General features: G+C 39.0%; 2 protein-coding genes across 7 annotated transcripts in view; both read right to left on the reverse strand.

Annotated features, from left to right (window-relative positions):
* Nucleotides 1-77: 77 nt before the first annotated feature.
* riok2 (RIO kinase 2 (yeast)) lies at nt 78-3,478 on the reverse strand. Its single transcript, XM_057362901.1, has 10 exons — nt 3,306-3,478; nt 2,757-2,895; nt 2,546-2,662; nt 2,272-2,447; nt 2,048-2,136; nt 1,528-1,719; nt 1,360-1,452; nt 812-1,243; nt 513-585; nt 78-343 (listed from the first exon to the last, which is right to left on the reverse strand). Exons 1-10 carry the CDS (start codon nt 3,369-3,371, stop codon nt 182-184), a joined length of 1,539 nt encoding a protein of 512 aa, XP_057218884.1. The 5' UTR covers nt 3,372-3,478; the 3' UTR covers nt 78-181.
* A 1,372-nt stretch (nt 3,479-4,850) lies between these two features.
* Nucleotides 4,851-26,997, reverse strand: part of atxn2 (ataxin 2) — a 31,271-nt gene continuing 9,124 nt past the window's right edge. Inside the window, exons 2-25 of one of the 6 annotated variants that reach the window (XM_057353637.1) lie at nt 25,467-25,500; nt 25,264-25,323; nt 24,686-24,757; nt 24,257-24,407; nt 22,563-22,577; nt 15,833-15,957; nt 15,279-15,370; nt 14,690-14,878; nt 14,449-14,594; nt 13,248-13,463; nt 11,891-12,070; nt 11,629-11,808; nt 11,374-11,469; nt 10,855-10,925; nt 10,419-10,774; nt 10,153-10,219; nt 9,762-9,902; nt 8,521-8,538; nt 7,482-7,554; nt 6,762-6,955; nt 6,302-6,404; nt 5,551-5,927; nt 5,253-5,427; nt 4,851-5,096 (exon numbers count right to left, since the gene is read on the reverse strand). In XM_057353637.1, coding sequence (XP_057209620.1) covers nt 5,068-5,096; nt 5,253-5,427; nt 5,551-5,927; nt 6,302-6,404; nt 6,762-6,955; nt 7,482-7,554; nt 8,521-8,538; nt 9,762-9,902; nt 10,153-10,219; nt 10,419-10,774; nt 10,855-10,925; nt 11,374-11,469; nt 11,629-11,808; nt 11,891-12,070; nt 13,248-13,463; nt 14,449-14,594; nt 14,690-14,878; nt 15,279-15,370; nt 15,833-15,957; nt 22,563-22,577; nt 24,257-24,407; nt 24,686-24,757; nt 25,264-25,323; nt 25,467-25,500 — 3,160 coding nt within the window. In that variant the 3' untranslated portion in view covers nt 4,851-5,067. Of the gene's footprint in view, nt 5,097-5,252; nt 5,428-5,550; nt 5,928-6,277; nt 6,405-6,761; nt 6,956-7,481; nt 7,555-8,520; nt 8,539-9,761; nt 9,903-10,152; nt 10,220-10,418; nt 10,775-10,854; nt 10,926-11,373; nt 11,470-11,628; nt 11,809-11,890; nt 12,071-13,247; nt 13,464-14,448; nt 14,595-14,689; nt 14,879-15,278; nt 15,371-15,832; nt 15,958-22,562; nt 22,578-24,256; nt 24,408-24,685; nt 24,758-25,263; nt 25,324-25,466; nt 25,501-26,997 lie in introns of all 6 variants that reach the window. The other 5 variants (XM_057353610.1, XM_057353601.1, XM_057353627.1 and 2 more) reach the window with 5 other exon arrangements.

Here is a 26,997-nt window from a genome sequence, read left to right on the forward strand (position 1 = left end):
ACACTATGATATAATCAGAGAATTTACTCATAGATGCCTATTGTAAGTCACAAAATCAGTCAGACAAAAGACACCTTTGCTGGCAGACTTTTTTGCAGTCGTTTTATTTTCATACACAATTTTCACACAACAAATGCAAAATAAATGTCAAAAGTCCTGGGGTGACATTTCTGTGCCATCCTCATCCCCAAAACTGATCTGCCTCCAGACTGCTCTTGATGTTCATGTGATTTTCTCTCCTCTCTTTTGTCACCAGATTGGCCTCGCCCTTCTGAAGACGTCGTCTCTGAGCGGCCTTCTGCTGTTTGGTAAGCTGTCTCTTTACTTTCTGCCTGATGATCTCCTGCATTAGAAATAGCCAAATGACAAGTTTCAGAGTACGGAAGTTACAGAAACGTTTTAGTTCATAACATCTGACTTCGTGATGCAAGTAAAGAAAATTGAATGTTGAGTTGACTGCATCACACTGACTCAAGTAAACATAATAATACATTTAAAAGGATTCTACTCACAGGTGGAATGGTTGAACAACTGCAGACACTTCCAATGGTCGTTTCACTTGTTGTTCTCGTCCTAACTTGGTCTCTGTTGAACATAACACCACAATAACTTTAATCTTAGTTGATTCAGTTTATCCAAAAGCGCCTTACAGTGCATTCAAGCTTTACATGTGATCAGTATGTGTGTTCTCTGGGAATCTAACCCACAACGTTTTGTTCTCAACTGGAACACTTTCTTCAACTTGAGCTCTTTTCCTTGTTTTTTGATCTCACAACATCAACCCATCAATTTCTATGTAATGTTCTTTTACCTGAAAGGTCTGAATTCTTTGTTGCTTGCAGACATGTCAACCAAATCCGGACACTCATCCCCTCCCTCACCCTGTTCTTCCCGCCCCAAGTCCTTAATGTCACACACAGTTTCTTTCTGAATGTCCTCTGAGGGGATTTTGCTTTCACATTCAGCTCCCTCGTGCTCCTCCACATCGCTCTCCTCTGATGGGATCTCCTTACTAATTTTCAGACCTTCCAGCTCCAGCATGGCAGTCTTATATTCCTCCATGCTGATAGCCTCCTCTGAAGCCAGCTGACATGTTTCATCATCAGACTCTGGGTGTTCACTGTCTTCATCTCCACAGAGTTCCTCACCCTCTGGACCTTCAGGATGGAGCAAAGAGTCATCCTGCTGCAGCTCCTTGGTGTAGCCACTAGCTGAGATTTCCACATCAAGAGAGCATGCTCTTCTGCATAGAGAAATATATGACAACTTAGTTTGATCTCTAAAAGCCTGCAGGTATTAACTGATAATGAAGAAACAGTACTTAAAGCCCTCCGAAAGAGATTGCTATCAAATTATTACCTGATGTCTTTAAATGTTGGATATAGTTCACTTTCGTAGTTGAACCTTTTGATGAAAAAATCTCGAACACACTTGACATCCCGATCATAGTACCTTTGCAAAACAAATCAAATTCTCAATATCCCAGGCAGTGCCTTAAAGTAATAATGAATATTTTAGTTTAGTTACCATTCTGCATTTAGATGGGAGGTGGAGACCATCTGAGGGAAGTCAATCATTGTGACATGGTCGTTGTCATCGAGCATAAGATTAAATTCATTGAAATCTCCATGGATCAGGCCGTGATTAGCAAGTTTGACTATTAGATCCATGATTTCACTGTAGAGTGTCGCTGGGTCTTGAATCTGTCGAACTTGGCATCTATAAAAACAGATTTAACATCTTTATATTTTACAGTTCTATACAGTACAAACTAACAAAGCACATTACCGAAAAGTTTTTCTTTTGGCTTTTGTATGGCTTTATTGGCAAGGACAGTAGAGAGAATGACAGGAAACTTTTTGAGTGAGGGGGGTCGGGAAATGACCATGACCCAGGACTCAAACTTGGGTTGTTCAAAGCGCCATTGGCCTATATATATATATATATATATATATATATCAGTCGGAGCGCAATCCACTAGGCTAGAGTTTTTGATGTATGAAAAAAGTTGTTTTGTTTATCTTAAGTAAAGTCGCATTAAACTTACAGAGGGTATCCATTAATGAGCTCCATAACCACTGCATGTCTGTTGTAGTCTACTGGTTTTGGAACAGGAAATCCTCGATCATATAACGCCTGTTAAAAATAAACGTATAAACTTTCGTATATCATAACATGTTACAATAGAAGCAACAAATTATTGCACATAACAGCTATAACTGCAGAAGTAAGAGATTGAACAGATCGAATTTTAGAATATTTAGATATTACCTTCATGTATGCAAACTCTTTCATTGCAGAGAGCCGGGACAGATACAGCCATGACATTTTGTTTCTGTGCTTGTGGTAGTCTCTCTTGTTCTTTAGATTTCTGAAGGATGTCCGACCCAGTCTGTGAAGTTTCAGGGCAAACTGCTCTCCCTCAGCATTTGCAACAATGTAAATATCTATTTATATACATATAAAAATGACATATCAATTATGAGATCCTGATCATAATAATCTTAAATTTAGAAGACTGGCAATAGTAGATTATTGTTCTGACCTGACTCTTTACCAACTCCCATTTGGTTTCCAACAGACAGAATAACATCTCTAGCTGAAAGAGTCTTCAGTGCCAGATAATCATAACCACCGTAATTCAGCCGATATCCCTGTACAGCTACAGCAAAAAAAGTCAAAACAAAGAAAGCTGAATTAACTCAGACAAGGTCATGGACAGTATGAATACATGACAATTCATGTGGAACGCTTACTTTTACTGCGTTCATAGGCCAGCAATTTATGTTTGACCAGCTCCCTTAAAATTTTGTTGCATCCACCATGTTTGAGACTGGCAATGGATGAGATGAGACTTGCTGGGACGATTTCGTGATTCTTCATGCCCATCTCCACCTGTTTTCCCAAGAAAAGAGAATAGTTGAAAAAGATGACAAAGTTAGTTACTGGACTTTTCGGGTTGACTGATATTTTTCAAAGTATGACATACAACACAACTACAGGAGCAAATGTTCCCGTTATGTTAAACATAAACGTGATCGCTCAGTTGACAACATAACCTATTATAACCTATTATAGTAGTAACCTATTCTCTAAGAGAATTTACAAAAAGCAATCCATATATAAATAGTAACCATATTAAAATGTATCTAGCATAATGGAAAATTATATTATATACTATTTTAGTACATTAAGTCGCGGTCTTCAGTTTAAATGGTTATTACAAATACAGATTGATGGCTTACTGGATTCAGCTCAATGTAAACAGTTAACGTTAAATGGTCTCTTTAAATATGTATACTTACCGCTGTAAGGACCCTAAAATCATCTCTTGAAAGATATCTCAGAACAACGACGTTTAATTTACCCATAATGACAAAACGCTTTATTCCTAGTTTTTGATACTTGTTTTATAAACGGGAATGCGTCAAGCAGCCATTCCACATGTTCGAGAAGGAAGAACACAGGACTCTTTCTGGCTCTGATGTCACTGAAGTTGACGGGGGTCAGTGTGACTCCAGGCGTCCTGGAGCGGAACTGCAACCTGACGCTTCGAGTCACTTCACGGTGCTTTTTTTAATGTTAGCAGATACTTGTAGTTTTAATGCAACTAAATAATTAGTAACATTGTTTTAATGTTACTATCCATACGTTACTTCCGGGTTGAAGTGGGAATGATCGAATTTCGAGAGCACGTGAAGGCAGCATAACTAGAGAAAACTATACCGAAAAGAAAAAAACAAAGTATTGACCTAGATTTTGTGTAGTTTTTGTGAATCTTGTAAAAAGTGTTTTAGTCAAGACAAAGAACAGATTATCACTCCTTAAATTCATCATAAACACCCACATTTCTCCCTAAAATGTCATCATAAAATAGTTTTTTCAGATGTGTTGTGTAGTATTTTTTTGTTTCTTTAAACAAATATAAACTTTTCTAATGGCAATGAGTTTAATACGTCATTTCATATGAACTTCTTGATTATTACACATTTAAATAAAATCAATATCAATAATGTATAAATCATTCTCAAACTGCTCCATTGCTTTGCTTATGTCAGATGTTATAATTATAAAAACTCATCCTCAAGATCTCATACAAGTACTGTCATTATTTCTTGAGTTTTGTGGGCATTTATAATATTAACAAATAATTTCCTAAAGCAGGATTATTTACACCCAGCCACATTAATGATGTTAACATCAGACAATGCACTGGCAAAAGTAGTCATATACCTGCAGTTGTGGTCATGACCGATCTTATAAACCCTAGTTCGAGACCAAGATGAGACCACAAATGCAATCAATACTAAACAAACTTAGACCCTCAAAAACAGTCTCAAGACCAGTCTTGGGACCAAACCCACTCTCGAATAACTGACACAGCGCAAAAACAGTCAAACCCATATAAAGTTTTTAAAACTTTTTTTAATGTTTTTATTTTTTTTAATTGGTTTATATTATCTACAAAGTAAAAGTTATTTTAACTGGACAGTTTTACAACGGTCAAGTCTAATGGGGTTTTGCCATCAGATTAAATTAATAAATAATTAATCTGCATGTTTTTGCCAAACATCATTATTGGAAGTTTTTCATTTGTTTAGTTTGGTTTGAACCATTTCTTTTTATTGTCGATTTACCCCAAGGTCTTGAGCACAGCTATAGCAGCAGCATTTAACAGTAATGTTAATACTGTCAATGAATGGAAGAATTATCATTAACTTAGAAGGTGCAGATGAAATGTTCCAGTTATTTATGCACAGTTTTCTCAAACATCTGGGATTATCGTTATTGTTAGGATCCGCTGCAAGAGTTCTAGTGTCACTGAAACATGTGAAAATTCCTCGTTAAAACTCTTTTCTTTTCTCTTTTTAAAAGCCACAGTTCACTACATCTTCGCCTGTTAGCTTTTTTTTTTAAATCACTGTTGGTGGGTTGCAGTAGAGCAGCATGACTCAAGTTCTTGTGGCCATTTAGGGGCTTTTTAAAGAAAGGTAAAGATTGGTTGGCCAGTAGGTGGTGGGTGAGGCCAGATGGATCAGGTGCCACTCGACTGCTGTTCTTCGTCCTTTACAGCTGCTGTTGATGGTGACCTTGTACTGAACAAGTAGAAACACAAAAATTGTTTTAGTATGAACCTTAATAGGAAATGTAACAGTGCTTGCAAACATTCACTATAAAAAGTAAGAACTTTAAGTGGTACTTTATACCCTGACGTCACCAGTGTGTTTAGTTTATCTTAAATAGATCATTACCAGGGGTTAGAGCGTAGGGGGGGTATGGTGTGGTCGAAGACACTGAGATGGGGTTTAGAGTGCCTTGGGGAAGTCCAGGCTGGGGGCCACCAGGGGCCTGTGTGGCCATCAACATCATGTGTGGGTGGGAAGGAGTGCCATGATGTTGAGGCACCATCCCTGACTGCATGTGAGCCTTTTGAGGATAAACAGTGAATGAAATACAGAGTAAGGAATAACATGCAGTAATAAATACTCAATGGAACACTCATAGTGTTTACATCAGCTTTATTTGATTTTCTTTATTGCCACCACTCACCTGCTGTACATGAGCCATATGGTTATGGTTGTACCCATGCTGCATCTGCTGGGGGTGAATGTATACGGCCTGCTGGGCGGAGGGGAAACTGGCTTGAGGGGACTGAGGGTTAGGGCCTGGGGTCATAGAAGGTGGGGTATGAGCAAGGGTAGAGTACATCTGCTGCTGTTGGGGGTTGCCCAAGTGCATGGCCTGGGCTGGGGTGCCCGCCGCCTGGTGCTGGGGATGCTGGAAGGGACTGGGGGCCGGGTGGCTGCCTCCATGCTGGGTACCCTGCTGGGGTTGTCCTGTCGGGGTGGCAGAGGGTTGAGGGTGCTGCGGGTGGGGGTGCAGGGTGGAGCTTGGGTGGGAAAATTGCTGAATGGGAGCTGGAGACACTGAAACACAGAGAGTGCCAGCAGTTAGCATGTGGTAAAACTGTGGATTTACTAATGCAACACAGCATGAAAGCAAGGGTTAAAACTAAAAGGTAGACAAAAAGTGAGCTAGAATCAATGCAACCTATAAGGAATGTCAGGTTTTTTATTTTACAACTGACTTGAATACTTTTATAGAATATAATCAATAAAATGATTATTCGAACAACACAGAGACAGTGAGTTCATCTGATCTAATGGAGAGAGAAGGGAAATGAAATGAGTCCATAGCCTGTCACATCTTTTTAGCACTGTACAGTATAACAGCAAATTGAGGATGTAAGCTGGCAAGACCTAATGTTAGCTCTTACCATACATAGTATGCGTCTGCTCACCATACTGAGTGGTGGAAGAGGACACCAGGCTGGGCTGAGCGTGGGCAGGTGAGGTGATCATCCTCGCACTGCCCTGGATCATAGGACTGAACATGTGATGGGCCTGAAACATGGGAAGTCAACATGACCCTAAAAGTTTTCTTAAAGTTTTAGTTCACTCACCAAATATTATCTTTAAAGTTGTTCTCATGCTGATTCAGTAATTAAAAGCACAGTGCCACTTATAACAGCACAATTGATTTACAAATTAATTGACAACGATAAACAATGCAGTCAAAACGATTAATCGCAACTAATTATGACTAATCACAATAAATCGTGATTAATCGATTTTAAAGCACTATTCACATGAAAAGAGAAACATTTAATAAGTGCATAACTATTAGTCGTGTTTATATTTTGTTTCTGTTTTAGTAATTCCAAGTTTGAACAGCACAAACGGTTTCTCATATTACAGTACCTGGGACTGGTAGTGGGACATCTGTTGTACCAGAGGTTGGCTGGCAAACTGCTGGGGGCTACAAGTGAAGTACTGGGTGGAGTAGGTAGGGTTCGGTGCCACGATGGGTGGCCCGGCAGCTGTAGCCGGATGCATCATTGTAGACGTGCCAGGTGGGTGATGCTGGTCTGGTCTTTGCTGTGGCATGTTTGGTACTGCAAGTTGACACAGCAAAACAAGAAAATGCAATGGGAAACATGTACTTTATTAAGACCTAAAAAATCAAGCATCTAAAAAGACAGTTTGCACAGATCTTATTTGCCAGCAATGCCTCCTGATAGCTATGGACCAAAACACAATACACACAAGATGAACAATAAATCAAAATACAGAGATGCCCAAACACAATACACACAAGATGAACAATAAATCGCAATAAAGAGCGGAAATAGAGCCGTTCAGTCTGTAGTCTCAAAACAGAATTAACATTTAGCTATAGATTCCAACATCAAGAGATTCCAGTTCAGTGTTAAAGAACAAAACAGGAAAGTGTCTTCAAGGAATGTTAATCACAGACCTTATTTCACCCACCAATCAAAAACTGTTCTAAAAACCCATTAGAACCTCCAGAGGGAACCCATGGTGAATTAGCTTCCCGGGACGGCCTAAAATGAATTTCATGACTGAACAGCTCTAAATAATATTTAGCACTTAGCACCTCTTAGACAGAAGCATTCTCACCTTTACCTGGTCTGTAGGGCTTGGTCTGGCTCATAGTCATATGAGGAACTGGAACAGAGTACATGGCTGGAGGCTAAAGGAAAAGGAACACAAGTTGAAATATAGAACTTAATCTATGTTTTGACATTCTTGACAAACGCCTGTGATGTTAAATGCACTGTAGTACTATTATGTGTTGCAGGCATTGTAATTTAGTTTCGTTTGTTCAAATGCAGCCCATATGAAATTTAGGTTTTATAAACCATTTCTCTGAAATTTAGGTTTTATAGACCATTTCATTGGACGCGTGCGCCTGACCCCCAGTTAACTTCTGGTTTGTGTATGGGTAGTGTGTAATATTTTTTCATTTACTGTATGTTAATATTAATTTGTAATATTATTTCACTGTATAATAATTGTATTAAATAAACGATTTGTTGAATTTTGCTGTAGGTTAATTTTATTAAATAAACAATTTGTTGAATGGGTCCTGTAGTTTGCTCACATTTAAAGAAACCTTATGATACATTAACATCTAGCGGTTGAGCTTGGTATCGGAGTCTAAATTCGAAATATTGGAGAGACAAGTTTAGCCAAGTAATGGTTCTTCTCGGTTTCTTTTGATTGTTATCAGAAATAATCTACAGGCACTCTATTGTTTGTGAATGTGTACCGGAAGTTACGTTGGGGATCACAAAAGTGTGCATGCGCAGTAACATTTGTTTATGTTGTTAAGATGAAACTGTTTACACATATTGCAAAACTGTAACCCAGCAAGAATCTGTTCTGAACTATTGAAGAGTTGGTAAATAACAATATATACTCTTCAAACCTTCTGAATAAAGACATAAATATTATTTTTTTCTGACTTGGACAAATGTGCACACAATAGTTCAATCATATAAAGCATCAATGATGTGGAAAAAATGAAGAGGAAATCAAATAAAACATTTTCAGATAAAGGATAAATAAATGTGGCAGACCAACATTTGGTGGTCAGATATATATGCAAAATTTCATACATGTTTTCAGTAGAAAAGAAGCTTAGAATTGCACAAACCTTCCAGATAATGCTTTTCTAATGGAGAGAGAGGAAAGAGGGAAAAGAAACAAAAAGAACGAGTCTTTAGTGTGATTTTCATTTGCTGTATAAATTTTAAATTAAAGATTTCCGTCGAAATACGCGAGTGACCAAGAATGTATAAAAAAGGGGTTTTCTATTTACTGAAATCTTTCCACTCTACACTAGAGTATATGCATTTAGCTATACCAAAATGAAACATTCAAGCTTTACTTTTGATCTGAACATCAAAAGAAAGTTAGTGAATACATCAAATATCACTGTGGTGTGACTTGGGGCTGGGCTGATGAACCATGATCTCCTTCAGGAGGTTGACATGCTACCAATCCAATGTTTCACATTATATTCTGATCCGTAAAGCCTGTTCATGCCAAGTTGGACTTTTCTGCACAAGAATGTAAAATAAAACAATGCATCCCAAAACCCCTGTATTTAAACAGAATTTACAATAATACATTTTTAGAAATGGGTTGTCATTTGCAATACAGCATGTTCATGACAGGATTGCATTTCATTGAAGTTAGCATGGGGAATTTGAGTCTTATCTGACAGACGTCAATAATATCCTGTGAACATCACTTATTTGTATCAGACTTGGCATGAACAAGCCTTTGCTGACTCAAATCAAACTGAAATGAAATTGCAGATCTAACAGCACAATCATGTGTTGGGTTTAGTGATGTGATGTGATGTGAGGCCAAGTATGGTGTTCCATACTCGGAATTTGTGCTCTGCATTTAACCTTTTTAAGTGCACACACACAGAAGTGAGTAACACACACACCGTGAACACACACCCAGAGCAGTGAGCAGCCATTGCTACGGCAATGTTTGGGGGAACGGTGCCTTGCTCAAGGGTCTCACCTCAGCCGTGGTATTGAAGGTGGAGGAGAGTGATGATCATTCACACCCCCCACCTACAATCCCTGCTGGTACTGAGGCTCGAACCGGCAACTTAGGGTTACAGGTACGAGTCTCTAACCATTAGGCCACGACTGCCCCTTACATGTTTACATGCAGTTATACAAATCCAGCTGACAAATGGAAGAATAGGACATATGGACTTACTGTATGTAGGATGAACAAGAACATGGATTTTGGCACATATGAGAAATATATAAAGTATGTATATCTATATATTTTGAGGGCAGATGTGGACTTTCATGCAGTGAACAAACAAGAGAAGAAACAAACTCAGAGTGAGTCATGTGAGGTGCTCACCTGTACGCCAGGACTGACGGGAGTCAGAGGATACATCTGGAACATTGCCTGGCCATAGACGGTAGGGGGCTGTTGTACTACAATGGAAGGGCTAGGCTGACCCTGGGGCCGAGTCAGGGTGGGAGTTGTTGCTGGTTTGGGCTGACGAAAACAAAAAGGAAGACAAAGTATAACAATTTACATTTCTTTGCACTTTTCCAGGACTTTAATCATGCAAATTTCAAGATACAATTTTAAATGTAGTAAAAGGACAACTGAAAGTTGACATTTAAAATGACAAAGATGACCCAAGAACTTTAAAGGTACAGTGTATTTTTGTCTCATACCATCCCAGATAAGACAGTGTTTCCAACACAATTGAAATAATAAAATAAGCTACTGATATACTTACAGGGGAACAAAACACTCTTGGGTTAAACTCCTTGGCATTGGGATTGAGAGTAGATTTTCTAACACTCCTGAAAACATTATACAAGATCATACATAAACTTTCTGTAGGTCAATAAAACAACAATAAATTTAATTTAAACTTCAAATGTATATTTCCTTCAAACTTGTCATTTATACACTTTTTTTAAATAATACACATTCAAAAATGCTATAAATGTTTAACTAATTTGACAATATATTTGATAACCGAATCACATTCTGACTCACTCTGCTACAGGGTCATTCTTTTCCTCCTTATCGTCTTTATCTTTTGCAGCAGTATTGGCAAGAGGTGAGCTGGTCTGGACGCCCTGAGATGTCACATCAGGCCCTCGTTTCTGCTCCGCTACGGCAGTGGAGGGAGACAGCGAAGCGGTTCCAGTTTTACTTCCTGTTGGTCCGATGCTCAGATGAACGGCAGTGGAGCCCTCTTCACAATTGGAGGACTCTGTGGAGACTTTGGGTCCTGTTGAATCTCCTGCGTTCTTGTCAACTTGTTGATCCTTTGGCTTTTCCCCTAGGTCCCGTGGAGACTTGTTCACCATGGGCTCAAACACTGGATCTGGATTTGAGCTGGACTGCAACTAAAAAGTATGGCACAATTGAAATGAAGATTACTTATTAATGTTTAAGAACGCAAATAATGGGAGAAAAATAAACTTACCCTGAAATTATCACTAAATTGCTTTAAATTATCTAGTTGTTTCCGGTGGTCTGACGCCATGCTGGGAGGTCCTAAAAGTCAAATAAAATACATTTACATTTCCGCATTTGGCAGAGGCTTTTATCCAAAGCGATTTACATTGCATTATTCTAAACATTTGTATCAGAGTATATGCAATCCCTGGGATCGAACCCATGACCTTGACGTTGCTAGCGCCATGCTCTAACCATTTAAATTGAATATGATTTATAATAGAAATTCCAGAGTAGTCTTAAGTCTGTGTTTTTCTACTTCACAGTGTCAGCAATTTTGTGGTAAAATATAAATTCTTGAAAAGCCACATCCTTAATTCATTCTGACAGGTTGCAGTTTTTGCTTCTACATGCTTTCTTTTGTTAACTCGGAAAAACTGTGTGCAGCAATACACAAACAAAACAGCTTGAGCAAAAGCTAAAAATGTACACTAAAAACTGCTGTCCAAAGACAATAGATTGCATGACAGTCACTGCAGATACACACCTTTGCTGATGGATCGAGAACTTTCAAGAGGCTTCACATTCTCCTTGTTGGCGTTGGGAGAATTCTGCCTTGCCTCTAGTATTCTTGACTCTTTGGCTATTATAAAAAAAGAACTGTTTTAAGATCTTGTACAAAAAAGTCTGAACTTAAAAGTATCGCTGAACAGAATCTAACTCATACATAACCTTTAAAGCGCAGAAACAATTCCAAGCTTTACTGTTGCATGTGACTTATTGTGCAATGTGGACTTCTCACCCTGTTCTATTGGAGATGCATCCAGGTTGGTGGCTGGGTTTGCTGCTGTGGGTGATGTCGCTGTTGTGGAAACTGTTACAGAGTCGACTGGCACTGTGCCAGCCTGAGGGGAAGACACACAAGAGGGGTTCTGGGCACCTCCGCCAACGCTACTCTGTCGAGGTGAACGAGGTCTGTGCGCTGAAAGGAAGATGTAAAATTAGTCAGCAGTTTTATTCCTTAGACAGTGTTCACGACATGAGATTTACAGCCCAAGACTTACCACCACTAACAACAGATGACCAGGTTCCTCCAGATGGGCTGCTGCGAGCAGGTGGAGGAGCTGAACCCTCCGCTGCACCTTGAGACATGAAATCCCCAGCAGGAGGCCCACAGCCCCGACATGAAGCCACTCTATGAGGTCTGGGGGTCCGCTGTGACTTGGGAGACATTCGTGGAGGACCTACATTCACAGAGAGATGAGATTTCTTATTTTCATAATATCAAATAAAGCCAAGTTTGGGGCATTTGTCTAAATGTGGCATTCTCCAAACCCAGTGCAACCAGTGCTGTTTTAGTAAATCGTGATATTCAAAATCCCGTAAAATAAAAAGGGGTCACCTACCAAAGTAAATAAGACTTAAAGAGTACATAACATGAGATCAAGAAAATTACATTTCATGCAGTGTGTAATGTTGCCGTGTTTGAAAGTAAGCAGTCTGCCAAGTTGTAAATCCGAAGGTGAATGAATAACAACGTTATTGGCTTGGAAAAAAGGGAGTCGAATCTGAATCACGCAGACGAGTCGCCCCTAGTCCGATTCGCGAACCGCTGTGGATTTACATCACTACATATAGTTCCCGCCTACGTTTTGCTAGGACCGCCCACAAAAACTTCACTCTTCTCCCCCAAACACTGTAGCTCGTGAGCCTCATTTGCGGTAGACCAATCACAGCAGACTAGACCATATGACCAATCACATCAGACTAGGCTAGCGGAAAGGAGGGGATTAGACAGATGAATCGCTGAACGAATCAATTGAGAGTCAGTCAAAAAGTATGGTAAGAATAACTACCTATTATTACGAAATAATAGTGTTTTTACACCTTCTATGTACATAAACTTGTTGTTGGACACTCTATAAACCAAAGTAGGACCTTAAAAATCCCTAGTTATGTACTCTTTAAATATGTAGGAGATATATCTGAATATTTCTTCATATGTTTTTAACACATACCATTACAATCATGACTAAGCCCTTTGAGTAATTTTGAATTAAATGTTAATATTATTTATAGCTAAATTATATTTTAACTGAAGAGGCTGTCAGTTAACTGGAAACCGACATCCCCAATGTTAAAGTGCATCTGTGCAATCCATTGCCAAAATACACACCCAGCACTTAAACGCACACCAAAAGACGTGAGAATAAAACGTGGCCTAAATACACTTCACTCATGCATAGAAAGGCGGGTGGCTATAGAAACTGGAACAAGAGGAGGGGTGAGTTATTTTATTAAACACAAAGAAAGTCCCACAGCTGTTAGTGGAAGCCTTGGATCAGGCATTTGGATTGAAAAACGTGAACCTGAGCTGTGGTGCCAAAACACAATGGCTGCCCAGTCTTGAGTTTCTGGTACCTTCTGAGGACAGGCGTTTTGGGATGGTGGACATTTGCCCCAGGGAGCCATGAGCAGAGGGGTGAGACAGGGGCCTCGAGGGCCTGGATGGGGGTCTGGAGGGAGGCCTGGTGGGCGTGGCCGCCCGGGGCGGGAGAGAGTTGGTGGGGCCTGACTGGTAACGAGACGGAGTGCGAGAGGAGGGAGATGGGCAGCGTGTGGGCCAAGGGTGAGCACCTGATAGAAATTAAATCAGTGGAAATGAGAGGAAAGAAAAATTGTATTGCGAGGGAAAGAGAGAGAAGAGAGAGAGAGAAGAGAGAGAGAGAGAAGAGAAGAGAGAGAGAGAGAGAGAGAGAAGAAGAGAGGAGAGAGAAGAGAGAGAGAGAGAGAGAAGAGAAGGAGAGAGAGAAGAGAGAGAGAGAGAGAGAAGAGAAAGAAACTGAGAAGACGATAGGGAGAAAGAAAGGGTAAAATGGACATGAAAATTTTAAAGAAACTTTAAAAACGATAGCTTGAGGTGGTTAAATAAAAAGTGATGGATAAGCATAAGAGTTATGAGAAAGTATACTGGGGAGATGCAAATTTAAGACACTAAAGAACAGAAATTATGCTTAACTCAAAGATAATTGATTTAATGTTGACTCAATGTTAAATGAACGTTAAATTGTTTTTTCTCAACATATCTTTGCTACCTGGGAAATCAAACAATGGTTTGTCATGAAAATTCTAGAAAGATTAATAGACACAATATGAGGTCTAAAAGGAGGCTGTTTGGCATTAGGCGTGGACAAAATTTAAGACATGGGCGTATAAGTGGGTATGTAGTGGTTCCAAGAGAGGCATGAACCACCTATAGTCACCAAACTTAAAAATGTACGCACATTACATTACCTCCGGCAAACATGAAGTCAGTCATTTAGGATCACATTAGGCCATTTCAAATATTATCTGATTCTCACCACATTTGTTCCACATTATGCCAAAACTTTGAAGACAGCAAACTGAAATAGATTTTTCAAATATTTAGCAATACCGCCATGGCTAGGTTATTAAATAAAGGGAAACGGAAAGTATCCCATATCTTCCATGTGCATTGTGTAATTGAGATCTATCAAATCTATGCCATTGGGTCTGTTGACCTGGATGTGACTGTTGTGGGTAATGTTCATAACGTTGTAGATCACCCAAAATTAATTCAAGCAGATAAATCATCTTGTACCTCCATTGACTACACGCTGATCTGTGTTGTAGTCGTGAGGTCCAGATCTGGGTGCAGGTGGCCCAGCTGGGTGTGGGTGACGGCCAGCTCCCCATGACATGCCTGCTTCTTTGTTCCTCTGAACAGGGGGAATGTATTTATTCTCCCTATTAAAAAAATAGGTTCATTTAGCAACTAGCACTATTATGTGATCCAAATACAAAACGGAGACAAAGCAGTGGTAGTGTAATTGAAGGTTCACCTGTTGAGGCTGTGAAGCTCTCTCTCTCCACGCACCACAGCAGTATATTTCTCTTCCTCTGACCGCTCGTCATTCTCCAGGGCCACGCGGGCCTTGTAGCTGGCGCTAGCCTCAATCTCGTCTGCCAGCTGTGCTGCACGAGCCTCCCGCTTGAGGAACTCCTCCGAGTTGTCTCGCTCCAAGGGCACCCTGGGATGTTAGAGAAAGCAAAAATATTTTTCCACGATTTAGAGTAATAGTAAACTCATCGAAAGGACTAAAGTCCAAAAATGTTAACATCTTCAGTATAGTTTGCGGGAATCCTCTGCCTAGAATTTGCAAAAATGTTCCTCAGACTTTTTGAGGTCTCACCCAACTCTTTGAGTTCTCATCTATGCTCAGCTCTTATGGACTGCTTTTTCATCATTATTCAAAGCCTTCCATTTCAAAACCTTGTCATTAATAAAAGGAAACCAATGTTTGTAGAATTATACTTTTGTCTACAACACTGATTTCAGACATTTAGGCATACACCTTCAGAGCAAAAGATATGTAAGGTCAAGCAAAACATTACAATAACCATTTAAAATCATACTGTAGGTGGACTTACGTGTATGAAGACAAGCTGCTGTCATAGGTGGACTTCAAACCGTAAGTCTCCTCGTTGTATTTAAACATTTCATCAGGATCCCAACCGTTACACTGAGGAGAGGGATACGGTTTCAAAATCTCTTATAAAACAAAATTCGGAAATCTGATTGGTCATGCCATCGTAAAACATCACATAAATCTGATATTACTGTCCCAACTGTAAAACAACTGTTAGTCCAATGAACTAAACTGTCACATTTGTTGCCTTCTATCGTATTGCTGTTTTATTATAAAAGGCATTTATTTGACAGGCTCAGTGTTGATGAGAGCTTCAGAATCAGCATATGACAAACCAGATTGAACTTTGAGTCACCCACAGACAGATCAGGCCACATCTCAAATGTTCAGTCATTGTAACAGCATTGTTTTATACAACCCTTATCCATGAGAGAACATTGAGTGGCTTATTGTTTAAACAATTAAGACATTTTAACTAATCATTTTAAAAATAGAATGATTAAATGATAACTGCAATCCGTACATTATGTTCCCCAATGTCGACTGTCGTCTTACCAGGTCTGTATCAAGAGATTCCAGACTGCCCGAGATGTGCTGCTCTCCTCCATCCCAGGGCTGCAGATCCTTCTCTTTGTGCTCCCCATTCACACGAGCACTAACTGCACTGTCTGTGAAGTTATCTTTACCATAAACCAAACATACACAAACATAACAAAATTAATATTACTTACTACATTAGAATGCAAAACCAACAACCACCAAGGTACAGAAAACAGTCATGCACATGTGTGATATATGGTGACAAAGAAAAAGAGGTATTTCTGAACAGACACAAATGGAGGGCAAGTGTGAGGATTTCAAACATAAAACAGCAATCTTGGTTTATTGCAATACAGCACACACAATAAGGCCATGTTCTCAGAAAACAAGGAGATGAGTTTGATTTTGCTGGGTCCAACACATTCTTGGGTCGATCGTAAGTTTCCCAGCCATGTTTCGAGAGAAGGTGAGTGCGTAACCTATGTCTCAATGCTCTTATCAATCCATTATTCCCCTCTAGTTAAAAGATAAGTATTTCTTTGACAGAACTGGATAGAATTTTATTTCAAGATGTTGACCTATGAGGATGTCCTACTCAGCAAAATTTGTAAAGATGAGCTTTATTTCACCTTTCCTTTTCATTACTGAAAAACTTATAATAAAATCAATAATATTTATAACCAGAGAACTTTATTTTTCCGTCTGTGACACCTCCTCGGTCGGAGTTGATTAAATGCAGTGACTCAAACCAACACAGAGGTCAAAATTATTAAACCATTCTGTGGTGGTGTGACGAAAAACATAGGTAAAAAAGATTTTGTATAAGCTTCCACATAATAGCCACACTTACACTGTCTACACCAGACGTGACTGGCGTGACACGACCACGGCTTGTTCTTAATGGGTTTTCGCATCCAGTGTGGACAAAATGTTAAACTATAATAGGTTCTAATGCGTTCTAGTGTCTTTTATCGTGTCATGCCGCACCACATCCGGTGTAGACACGGTATTATGTCTGTTCATAGAAATAAGCAGATAAAATAATGCCACTTTCATGGCTTTTATTTTCAAATTTTATAAAATAAAAACTTTGTCATTGTCAATCGGTGCACATCACTGGCTAAAATATTACTTTTAAATATTGCTCTAATGATGCAGGTTGACAGCTGGTTGTTAGGTTTATGCTGCTGTTGTAAAATAAAGCTTATTCAGCTTTTTTGGTCCTGAATCACTGAAAAAGTAGTTTCCAGTCTCTCTTATGTTTATTTGCACAGTGTAAGCACATCTTTTCATGATGTTTATATATTGCTGTATATATATTGTTGTACATTAGACTTTCTGTATTTTTGAATTAGAGTAAGTTTAATTATTAATTTAAAACTAAACTTAAAATGATTGCAGATTGACTCAGATTTGCTGGTAAAAATCTAAATGCATCAACACATCGTTCCCCCTTATTCAGAGAGCAAGATTCCTGAGAACATGGCCTTCAACAGAATAAGCCCAAGGTTAGAGGTCACAGAGAACATGACAGTACATACAGAAGGATTAGATTAAAAATCAATACATTAATAAAAAATACATTGTGAGAAATACATGCATTTCAATTAGTTTTCTAAGCATTTAAAAAAATAAATGCTTATTTTAAAATTTGAATGAAAACATGAATGAACTTTTCCAACTAGTATAAAGTATTTAAATAGAAGCATTAGATTTGCTTTATTCATTGCCCTTTTTTATTGGTTTCCCAAAATTATTGCTTGTTTTCTTTAGATATATTTTGTATTTAATGCAGAATTATGTTAGGAAAAAAAGAGCTGCTTTTTCCCTGAAAGAGATAGTTCACCCAAAAATGAAAATTCTGTCATCATTGACTTTGTTCTGCAGAATACAAAAGAAGATATTTTGAAGAATGTTGGTAACCGAACAATGGCGGTACCCAATCACCTCTGTTGTATAGACACACAACCAATGCAAGTCAATGGGAACCGCCATGTTTCGGTTACCAACATTCTTCAAATGATCTTCTTTTGTGGTCTGCAGAAGAAAGAACGTCATACGGGTTTGAAATGAAAAGAGGGTGAGTGAATGATAACAGAATTTCATTTTGGGGTGAATTATGCCTTTAAGCAGGAGGATCAAAATTCTCCGGTTGTCATTTAGTCATGATTTTGCAGACTAAAATCCACAGATTCATTACGTAAACCTGTGATGTTTGTTGAATAAAGCAACACCACCTAATATAACATCATCAGGTTCATGTAATGTAATGATAATTAAAATGTTATATTAGCTACTTGCAGCCAGCTTTGAGTGGATTGAGCACTTCTTTTTTATCAGAACACAAATCATAAATAAAAACACTAAGCCCCGGTTTCACAGACAAGGCTTAAGCCTTAAGCTGTCTTAACTGAAAATTACTTGCCCTGAGAAATCTTAAAATATGTCAGTGCTATTGTTTTGTTTCAAGATGCACACAAGTAATGTTTTTTTCTTAGGCATTTTAATGAAAATGACTTAAATTGCCTAAATTAACTAAGGGTGCGTTTATATTTGGCATTAACATGCGATCTGTATCTGGATGTTGGCCACATACACATTGAAAAGACAAGTGTAAACGCTAGGAGTGTAACGGTTCTCGGTAAATAATTGAACCGCACGGTTCTCCACCAACGGTTCAGCACACGGTCCAACGCGCTTGGACCGCGGTTCATCTTAAATCTGACGACGCATTTATAATGTGGTTCGTTAAAAATGATAATGCATAAAACAGACTGACAAAGTTCAGCTAATGTATGTTTGTCGATGGATACACATTTAATACCTAAAACAAATAAAATAACGTAGACAAATTTCAATTGACGTATGCTGTAATATGACCAGTCATTTATGCTTTCATCACCCGGTGTTGTGAGCGCGCGAGTGCAGGTGAGACCTGAACAGCACGTGTTGCTGTTTAAACTAAACTCATTCAAGCCTTGCCAATTTAAACATTTAAGTGCAAGATGATGCAGAAGAAAACTCACTTGCGCGCTGTGAGAAGATCCGAAGCGCGCATAAGGAAAGTCTCAGACATGGCGCAAATATTGAGTTGTCTTTGAAGCGCTTAAACGGACAAATTCACACACGAAGTAGGTCAACATGCCTATCTTGTCAAGTATCTTAACAAACATAATAGGTTATGTCCTAAGTGAACGGACGAAACGGACGAAAAACAATGCATGTGTACAGTATCAGTGTTCTGGATGTGTTTCATTCCTCTTAAAGCGACAGCAGCATATTCCTGCTGTCTGTTAAAAGTCAAGGAAATCACTCACTGCTTGTGACTCAATAGCTTCTGTAACTTCAATTATGATTCGTCTTTATTTAATTTGTACATATGCAATGTTATGTTTTATTTGATTACTTTAATCCATTTCTACCGTAAAAGGTATATACAGTGAGGGAAATAAGTATTTGATCCCCTGCTGATTTTGTAAGTTTGCCTACTTACAAACAAATGAAGGGTCTATAATTTTTATGGTGGGTTTATTTTAACTGATAGACACAGAATATTAAAAAAATCAGGGGAAAAAAATGTTATATAAAGGTTATAAATTGATTTGCATTTCAGTCAGTGAAATAAGTATTTGATCCCCAAGCAAAACATAACTTTGTACTTTGTGGAGAAACCCTTGTTGGCAAGCACAGAGGTCAGACATTTCTGATAGTTGGTCACCAGGTTTGCACATGTGTCCGGATACATTTAGTCCACTCCTCTGTCAATCTTTAAGGTTTCTTGGCTGTCGCTCAGCAAATTGGAGTTTTAGCCTCCTTCACAGAGGTTCTATAGGACTAGGGTCTAGAGACTGGCTAGGACATTTAATGTGCTTCTCCTTAAGCCACTATTTGGTTGTCTTGGCAATATGTTTTGCGTCTTTGTCATGTTAAAGGCTCATCCATGACCCATCTTCAGTGACCTAGTTAAGGGGAGGAGGTTCTCGTCCAAGATTTTACGGTACATGGGCCCGTCCCTCAGCCCCTCAATGCGGTGAAGTCATCCTGTATACCTGTAGCAGAGAAAAAGCCCTAAAGCAGAATGTTTCCAACACTGTGCTTCTCTGTAGACATGATGTTCTTGGGCTCATAGTCAGCATTTCTCTCCCTCCAAACACAGGAGTCCATTTTGGTCTCACAGCAGTGCCAGCACTTTCGCCAAAGCCTTTTCTGAATCATTTTTATGTTCATTGTCAAACTTAAGACGAGCCAGGCGGGCCTTCTTGGGCAGGAGGACCTTGCGGGTGCTTCAGGATTTCAGTCTACTGTGGCATAGCGTGTTACCAATGTGTTACCAATGTTTTGCTTGCTAACTGTGTTCCCAACTGTCTTGAAATCATTAACAGGCTTCTTCCGTGTAGTTCTGGGCTGATCTTTAACATTTCTCATGATCATCTTTACCCCATTGGGGAAATATTGCAGGGAGCTCCAGAACAAGGGCATTTGATAGTTATTTTGTATATCTTCTATTTCCAAATAATCACACCAACAGTTGTCTCCTTCTCACCAAGCTTCTGTCTGTAGCCTATTCAAGGTTTGTGCAGGTCTCCAATCTTGTCGCTGACATCCTTTAAAACCTATTTGGTCTGGACCATGGTGTTGGAGAGGTTGAACTGGAAGATACAGATTCTGTTGGCAGGCATCTTTTATATACATAACAAGCTGATTTAGGAGTACTTTCTTAAAGTGACAGGACTAATCTGTGGTCCATATAGGCACATAACCAATCTGTGGAGCCAGAATTCTTGCTAGTTGGTAGGGGATCAAATACTTATTTCACTGACTGAAATGCAAATCAATTTATAACCTTTATATAACATTTTTTTCCCCCTGATTTTTTTTAATATTCTGTGTCTATCAGTTAAAATAAACCCACCATAAAAATTATAGACCCTTCATTTGTTTGTAAGTAGGCAAACTTACAAAATCAGCAGGGGATCAAATACTTATTTCCCTCACTGTATACAGTATCTTATTTAATTTTCTGCTTTGCTCTGTTGTTTTATTGGTGCCGTTACTTGTAGCTTGATTATTTGTTCTTATTTTTATTTGTCTGTAGTCCCTTTTCCCTGAACATAGCACAAATCGAACCGAACCGAAACCGTGACTCTAAAACCGTGACACAGACCGAACCGTGAGTAATTTGAACCGTTTCACCCCTAGTAAACGCGCTTCTGATCGGAATGTCATCCGATCAGCGTGTCCTGATCAAGAGGTAGTCGAGGACGCATTGTGATCGGATCTCAGTGTAATGTAAACGCAATCCAGACAGTTTATCTACATTTAACGGTACAATTTCACAGAAAACCCCGCCTGCTATCATTATTCTCTTGTCTGTCCGAAACCTCTCAGACTGCGGAGCAGCTGACAAATGCAGCGGAAAGTTTACTCTTGCTCACGCACTCTTGCACAGTCGTTCATTTTCCCACAATATGATCGTGGATACTTTATTACAGTGTATCATTATTTACAACCTACAGAGGATGTATGTCAAATCACATGAGATGTTTTCTTTACCACTTCAGCTTTATCATCACATAGGCTATTTGTGACTGCCACGAACGGGTTTTACTCGCACACACAGCGCCACTGGTGTTTTTAAATGCATCATTTGTTTATTTTCATGTCACAGACACGAATAGCAACACTATACCAGCTTGTTTCCAACATATAGGCTACTTTGTGTGTGTGTGTGTGTGTGTGTGTGTGTGTGTGTGTGTGTGTGTGTGTGTGTGTGTATTTACTGTATAGCATACGGCATAATATACTCTCTGTTTTCCCGCTGTCCCGAGGGCTGCTGCCGTGTCTAGTACCTTCCCCGGAAGACAGCTTGAAACGGAGCTCTGAATACACCGTATATATCATTTGCACACCGAAACAAGATTGTAGTGTTGCTTATAGCTGATGTTAGTAAACACGCTATCTAGGGCACAGAACAAAGAAATGACGAGCTGTCACTTTCATCCGAACCAACCCAAATAGACGAGAACTTTGCAAGTGGTCGCTTTTGATCATAGGAACTTCGGCCTACTTATGTGATTATTTTATGTGTCCGTGACATGAATAAACAAATGATGTGATTAAAAACACAGTTAGAGTCTGTGTGTGTGTGCGCGTGCGCGAGTGAAACCCGCCAAAGCTCAAGTACAAAAGCTGTTGTTTGTCATTTTACAAACGTCCTCTGCTTATACTTTCACATATAAGATTGTTAATCGTTTTAACCGCGGTTTACTTCCCCTTTTAAATTGCAGGCTTATTAAAATAATGGGCGCGGAAACTATAGAGATCCGATCAGTTATCCAGATGTGGAAGCCACTTGTTGACAAGTGTAAACGAGCTGTGTCCTGATTGTCTGAAGATCCGATCTGCTTGTTCGGATCACCGAGATTGCATGTTAATGCCAAATATAAACGTACCCTAAGACACAGTCCTGGCTTAGGCTAAGCCTTGTCTATGAAACCGGGCCTAAATCTGTATCTTTGCAGTGTTCTGGAAACACAGTGCACCATGTATTCTGTGGCGCACAAAATGTTAATCAAGTAGAAAGTTTCTTTATTATTTTTTTATGAAATTAGAGTGAGTGATAAACAAGACTGCTTAAACTGATGTTCTCACCTAAAACAATTTGAAATATTGAAAGTTTTACCAAGCAACACCACACTTTGCACCAAAACAAACAGAGATTATAAAGACGATATGATTGCATTACCTGCATCAGATGAGACTAGAGACATTTAAGAGAAAAGAGACAGAATAAAGAACGGGTCAGTATGAGACAGTCACTGACCAGATTCAACAAAGCCAGTTATTTCAGCACCTACAGCAATAGAGATTTCTGAGGCTGAACTACTGTAAGTGTTAGTAAAGACAATATACACATTTTGTTTAATGTACAGCAAATTAAAACTCATCTACATACAATTTAGCAGTAATCCAACACAAAAGTCCTAGGACACAGCATGTATTGCCTATGATTTCTTTATTCTTAAGTGTAAACAGTTGCACATGATATTAGACCCAGTTGGCCCAACGTTACAAACACCCAGCAAAAACATTTCCTTTCATCAAGCGGCTCGAGTTGTAACTAAACTATAACAGGCCTTAGGCCAGAAAGATCCTTTACACAAAATATGCAAAATATAACTGCAATGAGTTATGACTTGAACCCTGACACATTTCAGAAGACAGCTTTATTGCATAGAGTACGTTTTGGCCTTTTGTTCTTCAAGAAAAACAAGCAACCAATCATGAGGGACCCCTGTGACTTTTAGTAACTGCAGATTTAAGCCAGAGGGCTGTTCATTTTCGGGACTGTTTTATACAAGTATTAAAAGTGGGGAGCTCAAAGAGAAAAAACAGCAGTTGCACAAGCACATTCAATAATGCCTTTTGTAATGCCTCTGTCATGTTCTAATCTACGTAGGGTTGGGTATCATTTGGGTTTTTTCCGATACCGGTGCCACATCGATACTTTTAAAAAAGAGCCACAAAACACCAGTGGATGACATTAAAGAACAAAAACATTCAATTAAAAATATTTATTAAGTAATAAAAATACACAACAAATTCACAATTAAAGTGAATGTGGAATGAGCATGGACACTAACATTGCTAGAAAGATGTTATAGTGTTTACTGTTTACCTTGTTTACCCTCCAGCTACAACTAACTGCTTGCCATAGTTGTATTAAATATGGCCAGAAAATGCATTGAATATATCAACAGATTAAGTCCATTTACAGAGACCTCTTGGCTACATTATATGTGCATTATTTTAAAAACGGACAGTATGCTGCACGCGGTTCATTGATTTTAAACGCGAGCAACAGCTTCATTGTGATCGCTACGCATGTGCGTTTCCAATTAACGTTACTTTCACTTTAAAACTTGCCTTCTGCGGAGGTTGAAGTTAAAGACTGCGCCCAGGGAAGAATGCTGAACTCGCCGACATGGAGGGAGGGAGAGCGCGTGTTAAAACTGTCTTTCACTATGATGAATCCACGGGTCATGCACGTTCCGATCCTTGCGGATCACAGATCATTCGCGATCCGTTTAACCATTGTATAAGATGTGTTGGATTTGTATTATCTGAGGTTTCCGACTTTTGGTCACGTGAATGAAGGCAAATGTCTCAATCGACAGCTCAGTCAGCATTTAAGTGGCACCGAAATGAGGCACCGAATCTACATTTTGATTCGGTCCAGTTACATGTCAGATACATGGGTACTGTTCGGTACCCAACCCTAAATCTACGTACTATAAGTTATGTATATAGATAAACTGCATTATTCCAATTAGGAAACACCCTCTCATGCATTGAGATTTCACAGCTTAAACCTCTAAAGTAGGCAATGTAGAGGCAGGAAGAAACTCTTGTTACACAGCAGAACCATGCAGGTCTTACCTTTCTTGGCATAGTTCAGGTCCACATCTTTAAAATGCACCACCACTACATCAGAAGACTTAAAGATGATGCTTTCCACAATATCCTCACGACGAGGGCCCACAATAGGCTCTACACTCTTCCTGTGTGCAGCATCCAGTACAATATCACACTGCAGATCCAAAAACAACAACACAGGAGTGAAAAATGTGCATTAAAATATGGTGCATCAAATTAATGACATAGTAAAATCAAAGCTTTTTGAAGAGCACATTGCATTGTTTACCAAATTCATCTTGTTCTAATAAAATGGAATTCTTCTTATTTAAATATCTTATTTACTTCGTCTGTTTGATCTATAGGGCCATATAATTTAACTGCATCACTTCTTTGACTCTCACAGTGATGACTTGAATGCACAAGATTAGAGCCATAGACACATCTCCTTACCTCTGGGCCATATGTTTTAAAAACTCCTTCATAGATCAGACCATTTTTGACCTTAAGCTCACATTTGGTTCCCTGTCAAAAGCACAAATCAACATTTTAGTAAGACTTTTGTTTAGGGATGTAACAACATTATCGATATCGTGTTATTGCAATAGCAAAATTGTCTCAATATCATCGTGGTCACATGACTGTACGAAACGATAGGTCTCCCGGGCCTAACATAGAGAATGATAGAAAAAGTAATAGATGTTATCTTTGGCAAGATCCATCTGGTGCAATTATTTTATTTTATAAAAAGGGATTTTTAGGTCATTTGAACCATCTCATACTATAACTCATACCTCTAAGCAACAGCTATAAAAACATTCTTATGGCAAGTTTCAAAGTCATAATTTGTCATTTTAAATATTGCAATAAATACTGTACTGTGGACTTGATGCTACTGTGGACTTCATACTAAATACTACAGTGAGATTTTGATATTGTTACATCCCAACTTTTGTTGAATAAATATTGGCAATGTGAACAATTAATACATTTTTTTAATAAAATGTTTTAACTTCAGTCTTTTGACTCACCACAACTGAAGTCAAAACATGAACCATCCTCATGTTTGCATAAACTCCACTGAAGGCCACCTTAAAAACACATGACAAAATCATTGTTTGGCTGATAAAAGTATACATTTAAAAAAAAGTATAAATCCATAAAAGAACATTTGAATGTAAATCAGTTAAGAAAGTCTGTTACAAATCAGGGCACTGGAGAAAGCGTAACTTACTGCAGTGGAGGGTCCTTTGGCATTGTTGCGTCCTCTGTAAGGAAGAGAGGAAACCATATCATTGTTTAGCTTGATAACAGATAAATTACAAATCACAAGCAAAGATTTGTTCTTCTCACAATTACCGACAACACCCAATGATGTCTTATATTTAAACACTCCCAGGAGCAAGATTTCATGTGCTACCCAAGTAGCAATAGATAGCACATATACTGGCATACAGCCAGAGCTGTAATGAGAAAGAAGTGACCGATAATAATCTCCTTTATGCAACTGGGTTGTGATGTTCCTGAAGAACTCATCAAAGTTAGTTGCATTTTGGGAAGACAATCTGGTTCATAATAATAATAATCAGGTAGAATATGCAGAAATGTAAACACAAAAAACCATGAACCTATCAATCTCAAGGCAAGACTTGTAAACCAATAGAAGTCAAGTGTGTGGTGGTGTTTGTGTCAACAGACACACTGTCCTCGGCATGTATGCATTTTTATCAAATGCAACCAGATGTAAAGCAGCTATAAAAACAGATGAAAAATTTCTTGTAAAAGAAAAATCTGGGGTTGGCTTTCATTTGTTGGAGAGCACTAAAGAGCACAACCATAAGGGGCTGTGTCCACTGAGGCGTTTTTTGCCTGCGGCCGAAAAATGCTCAACTTGGGGTAGAACGCTTAGCTCACATGCGCGTGCAGAAGCATTATCAGCCAAGTGCCTGGCGTTTTCAGCCGCATAAAAACGCCTCGGTGGACCCAGCCCTTAAGACTTGTAGAATGCAGTTTTTGGACCTTCAAATAAGGTCTCTAAAATTATTTCAGTGGTAGAACAACTCTTTTTTTGTTCATTCAAGCATTAGGGATGCACCGAATGTTCGGCCACCGAAAATGTTCGGCCGAAAATAGCAAAAAACGCTCATGACTTGTGATACGATCAAGCAGCAACCAGCGCAGAGAGAGAGCGAGAGAGAGACATGCGTGCGCTTTATTACTACTGTAAACATTTTGGCAGTGTGTGTGTGTGTGTGTGTGTGTGTGTGTGGAGCAAAGACAAAGTGTCAGAGAAAGACACAGCACGGGACTTGCCGCACGCAAGTAAATTTCAGAATGAAAGCGTCTTTACCGGTCTGTGACTATTTCAGACGGAAGCGGGCTGTCTGACAGTAGCCCCGCCGCTCGCGATATCCTTTGACATCATACAGTCGTCGCGTGCACACAGTTACCTGTACTAAACAACTTGTCAAAGTATGTTCTGTGCATCCTGACCACGAGTGCACCTTCTGAGAGAACAGTCAGCTTTTGTGGGCGGAGTTTGGAGGAGAGACGTGAACTGAAATGGTTGTCAGTCAGCATCAGTCAGAATTGCTTGCATTGGATGTTTTTTTTTTTTCTTAAAATCATTTTGCAATGTAGCCTATAATAATCCAACAGTTTTAGTTTAAAGTAACTTACATTACATTCTTTTAGCAGTCAGTTATAGGCCTAATTAATAAAGGCTATTCATGAAAGGAGAGGGCTCAATTTTTTCTTTAAATTTA

This window comes from Triplophysa rosa, linkage group LG2, assembly GCF_024868665.1.
Source record: "Triplophysa rosa linkage group LG2, Trosa_1v2, whole genome shotgun sequence".
Lineage (NCBI taxonomy): Eukaryota > Metazoa > Chordata > Actinopteri > Cypriniformes > Nemacheilidae > Triplophysa > Triplophysa rosa.

Excerpts from the sequence above, each read along its gene's own strand:
- riok2 (XM_057362901.1), bottom strand. The coding sequence starts at position 3,371 with ATGGGTAAATTAAACGTCGTTGTTCTGAGATATCTTTCAAGAGATGAT. Across the intron at positions 2,448-2,545 it reads GGGAGTTGGTAAAGAGTCAG|ATATTTACATTGTTGCAAAT; the intron begins GTCAGAACAATA and ends GTATATAAATAG. Across the intron at positions 1,720-2,047 it reads CTCATTAATGGATACCCTCT|ATGCCAAGTTCGACAGATTC; the intron begins GTAAGTTTAATG and ends CTGTTTTTATAG.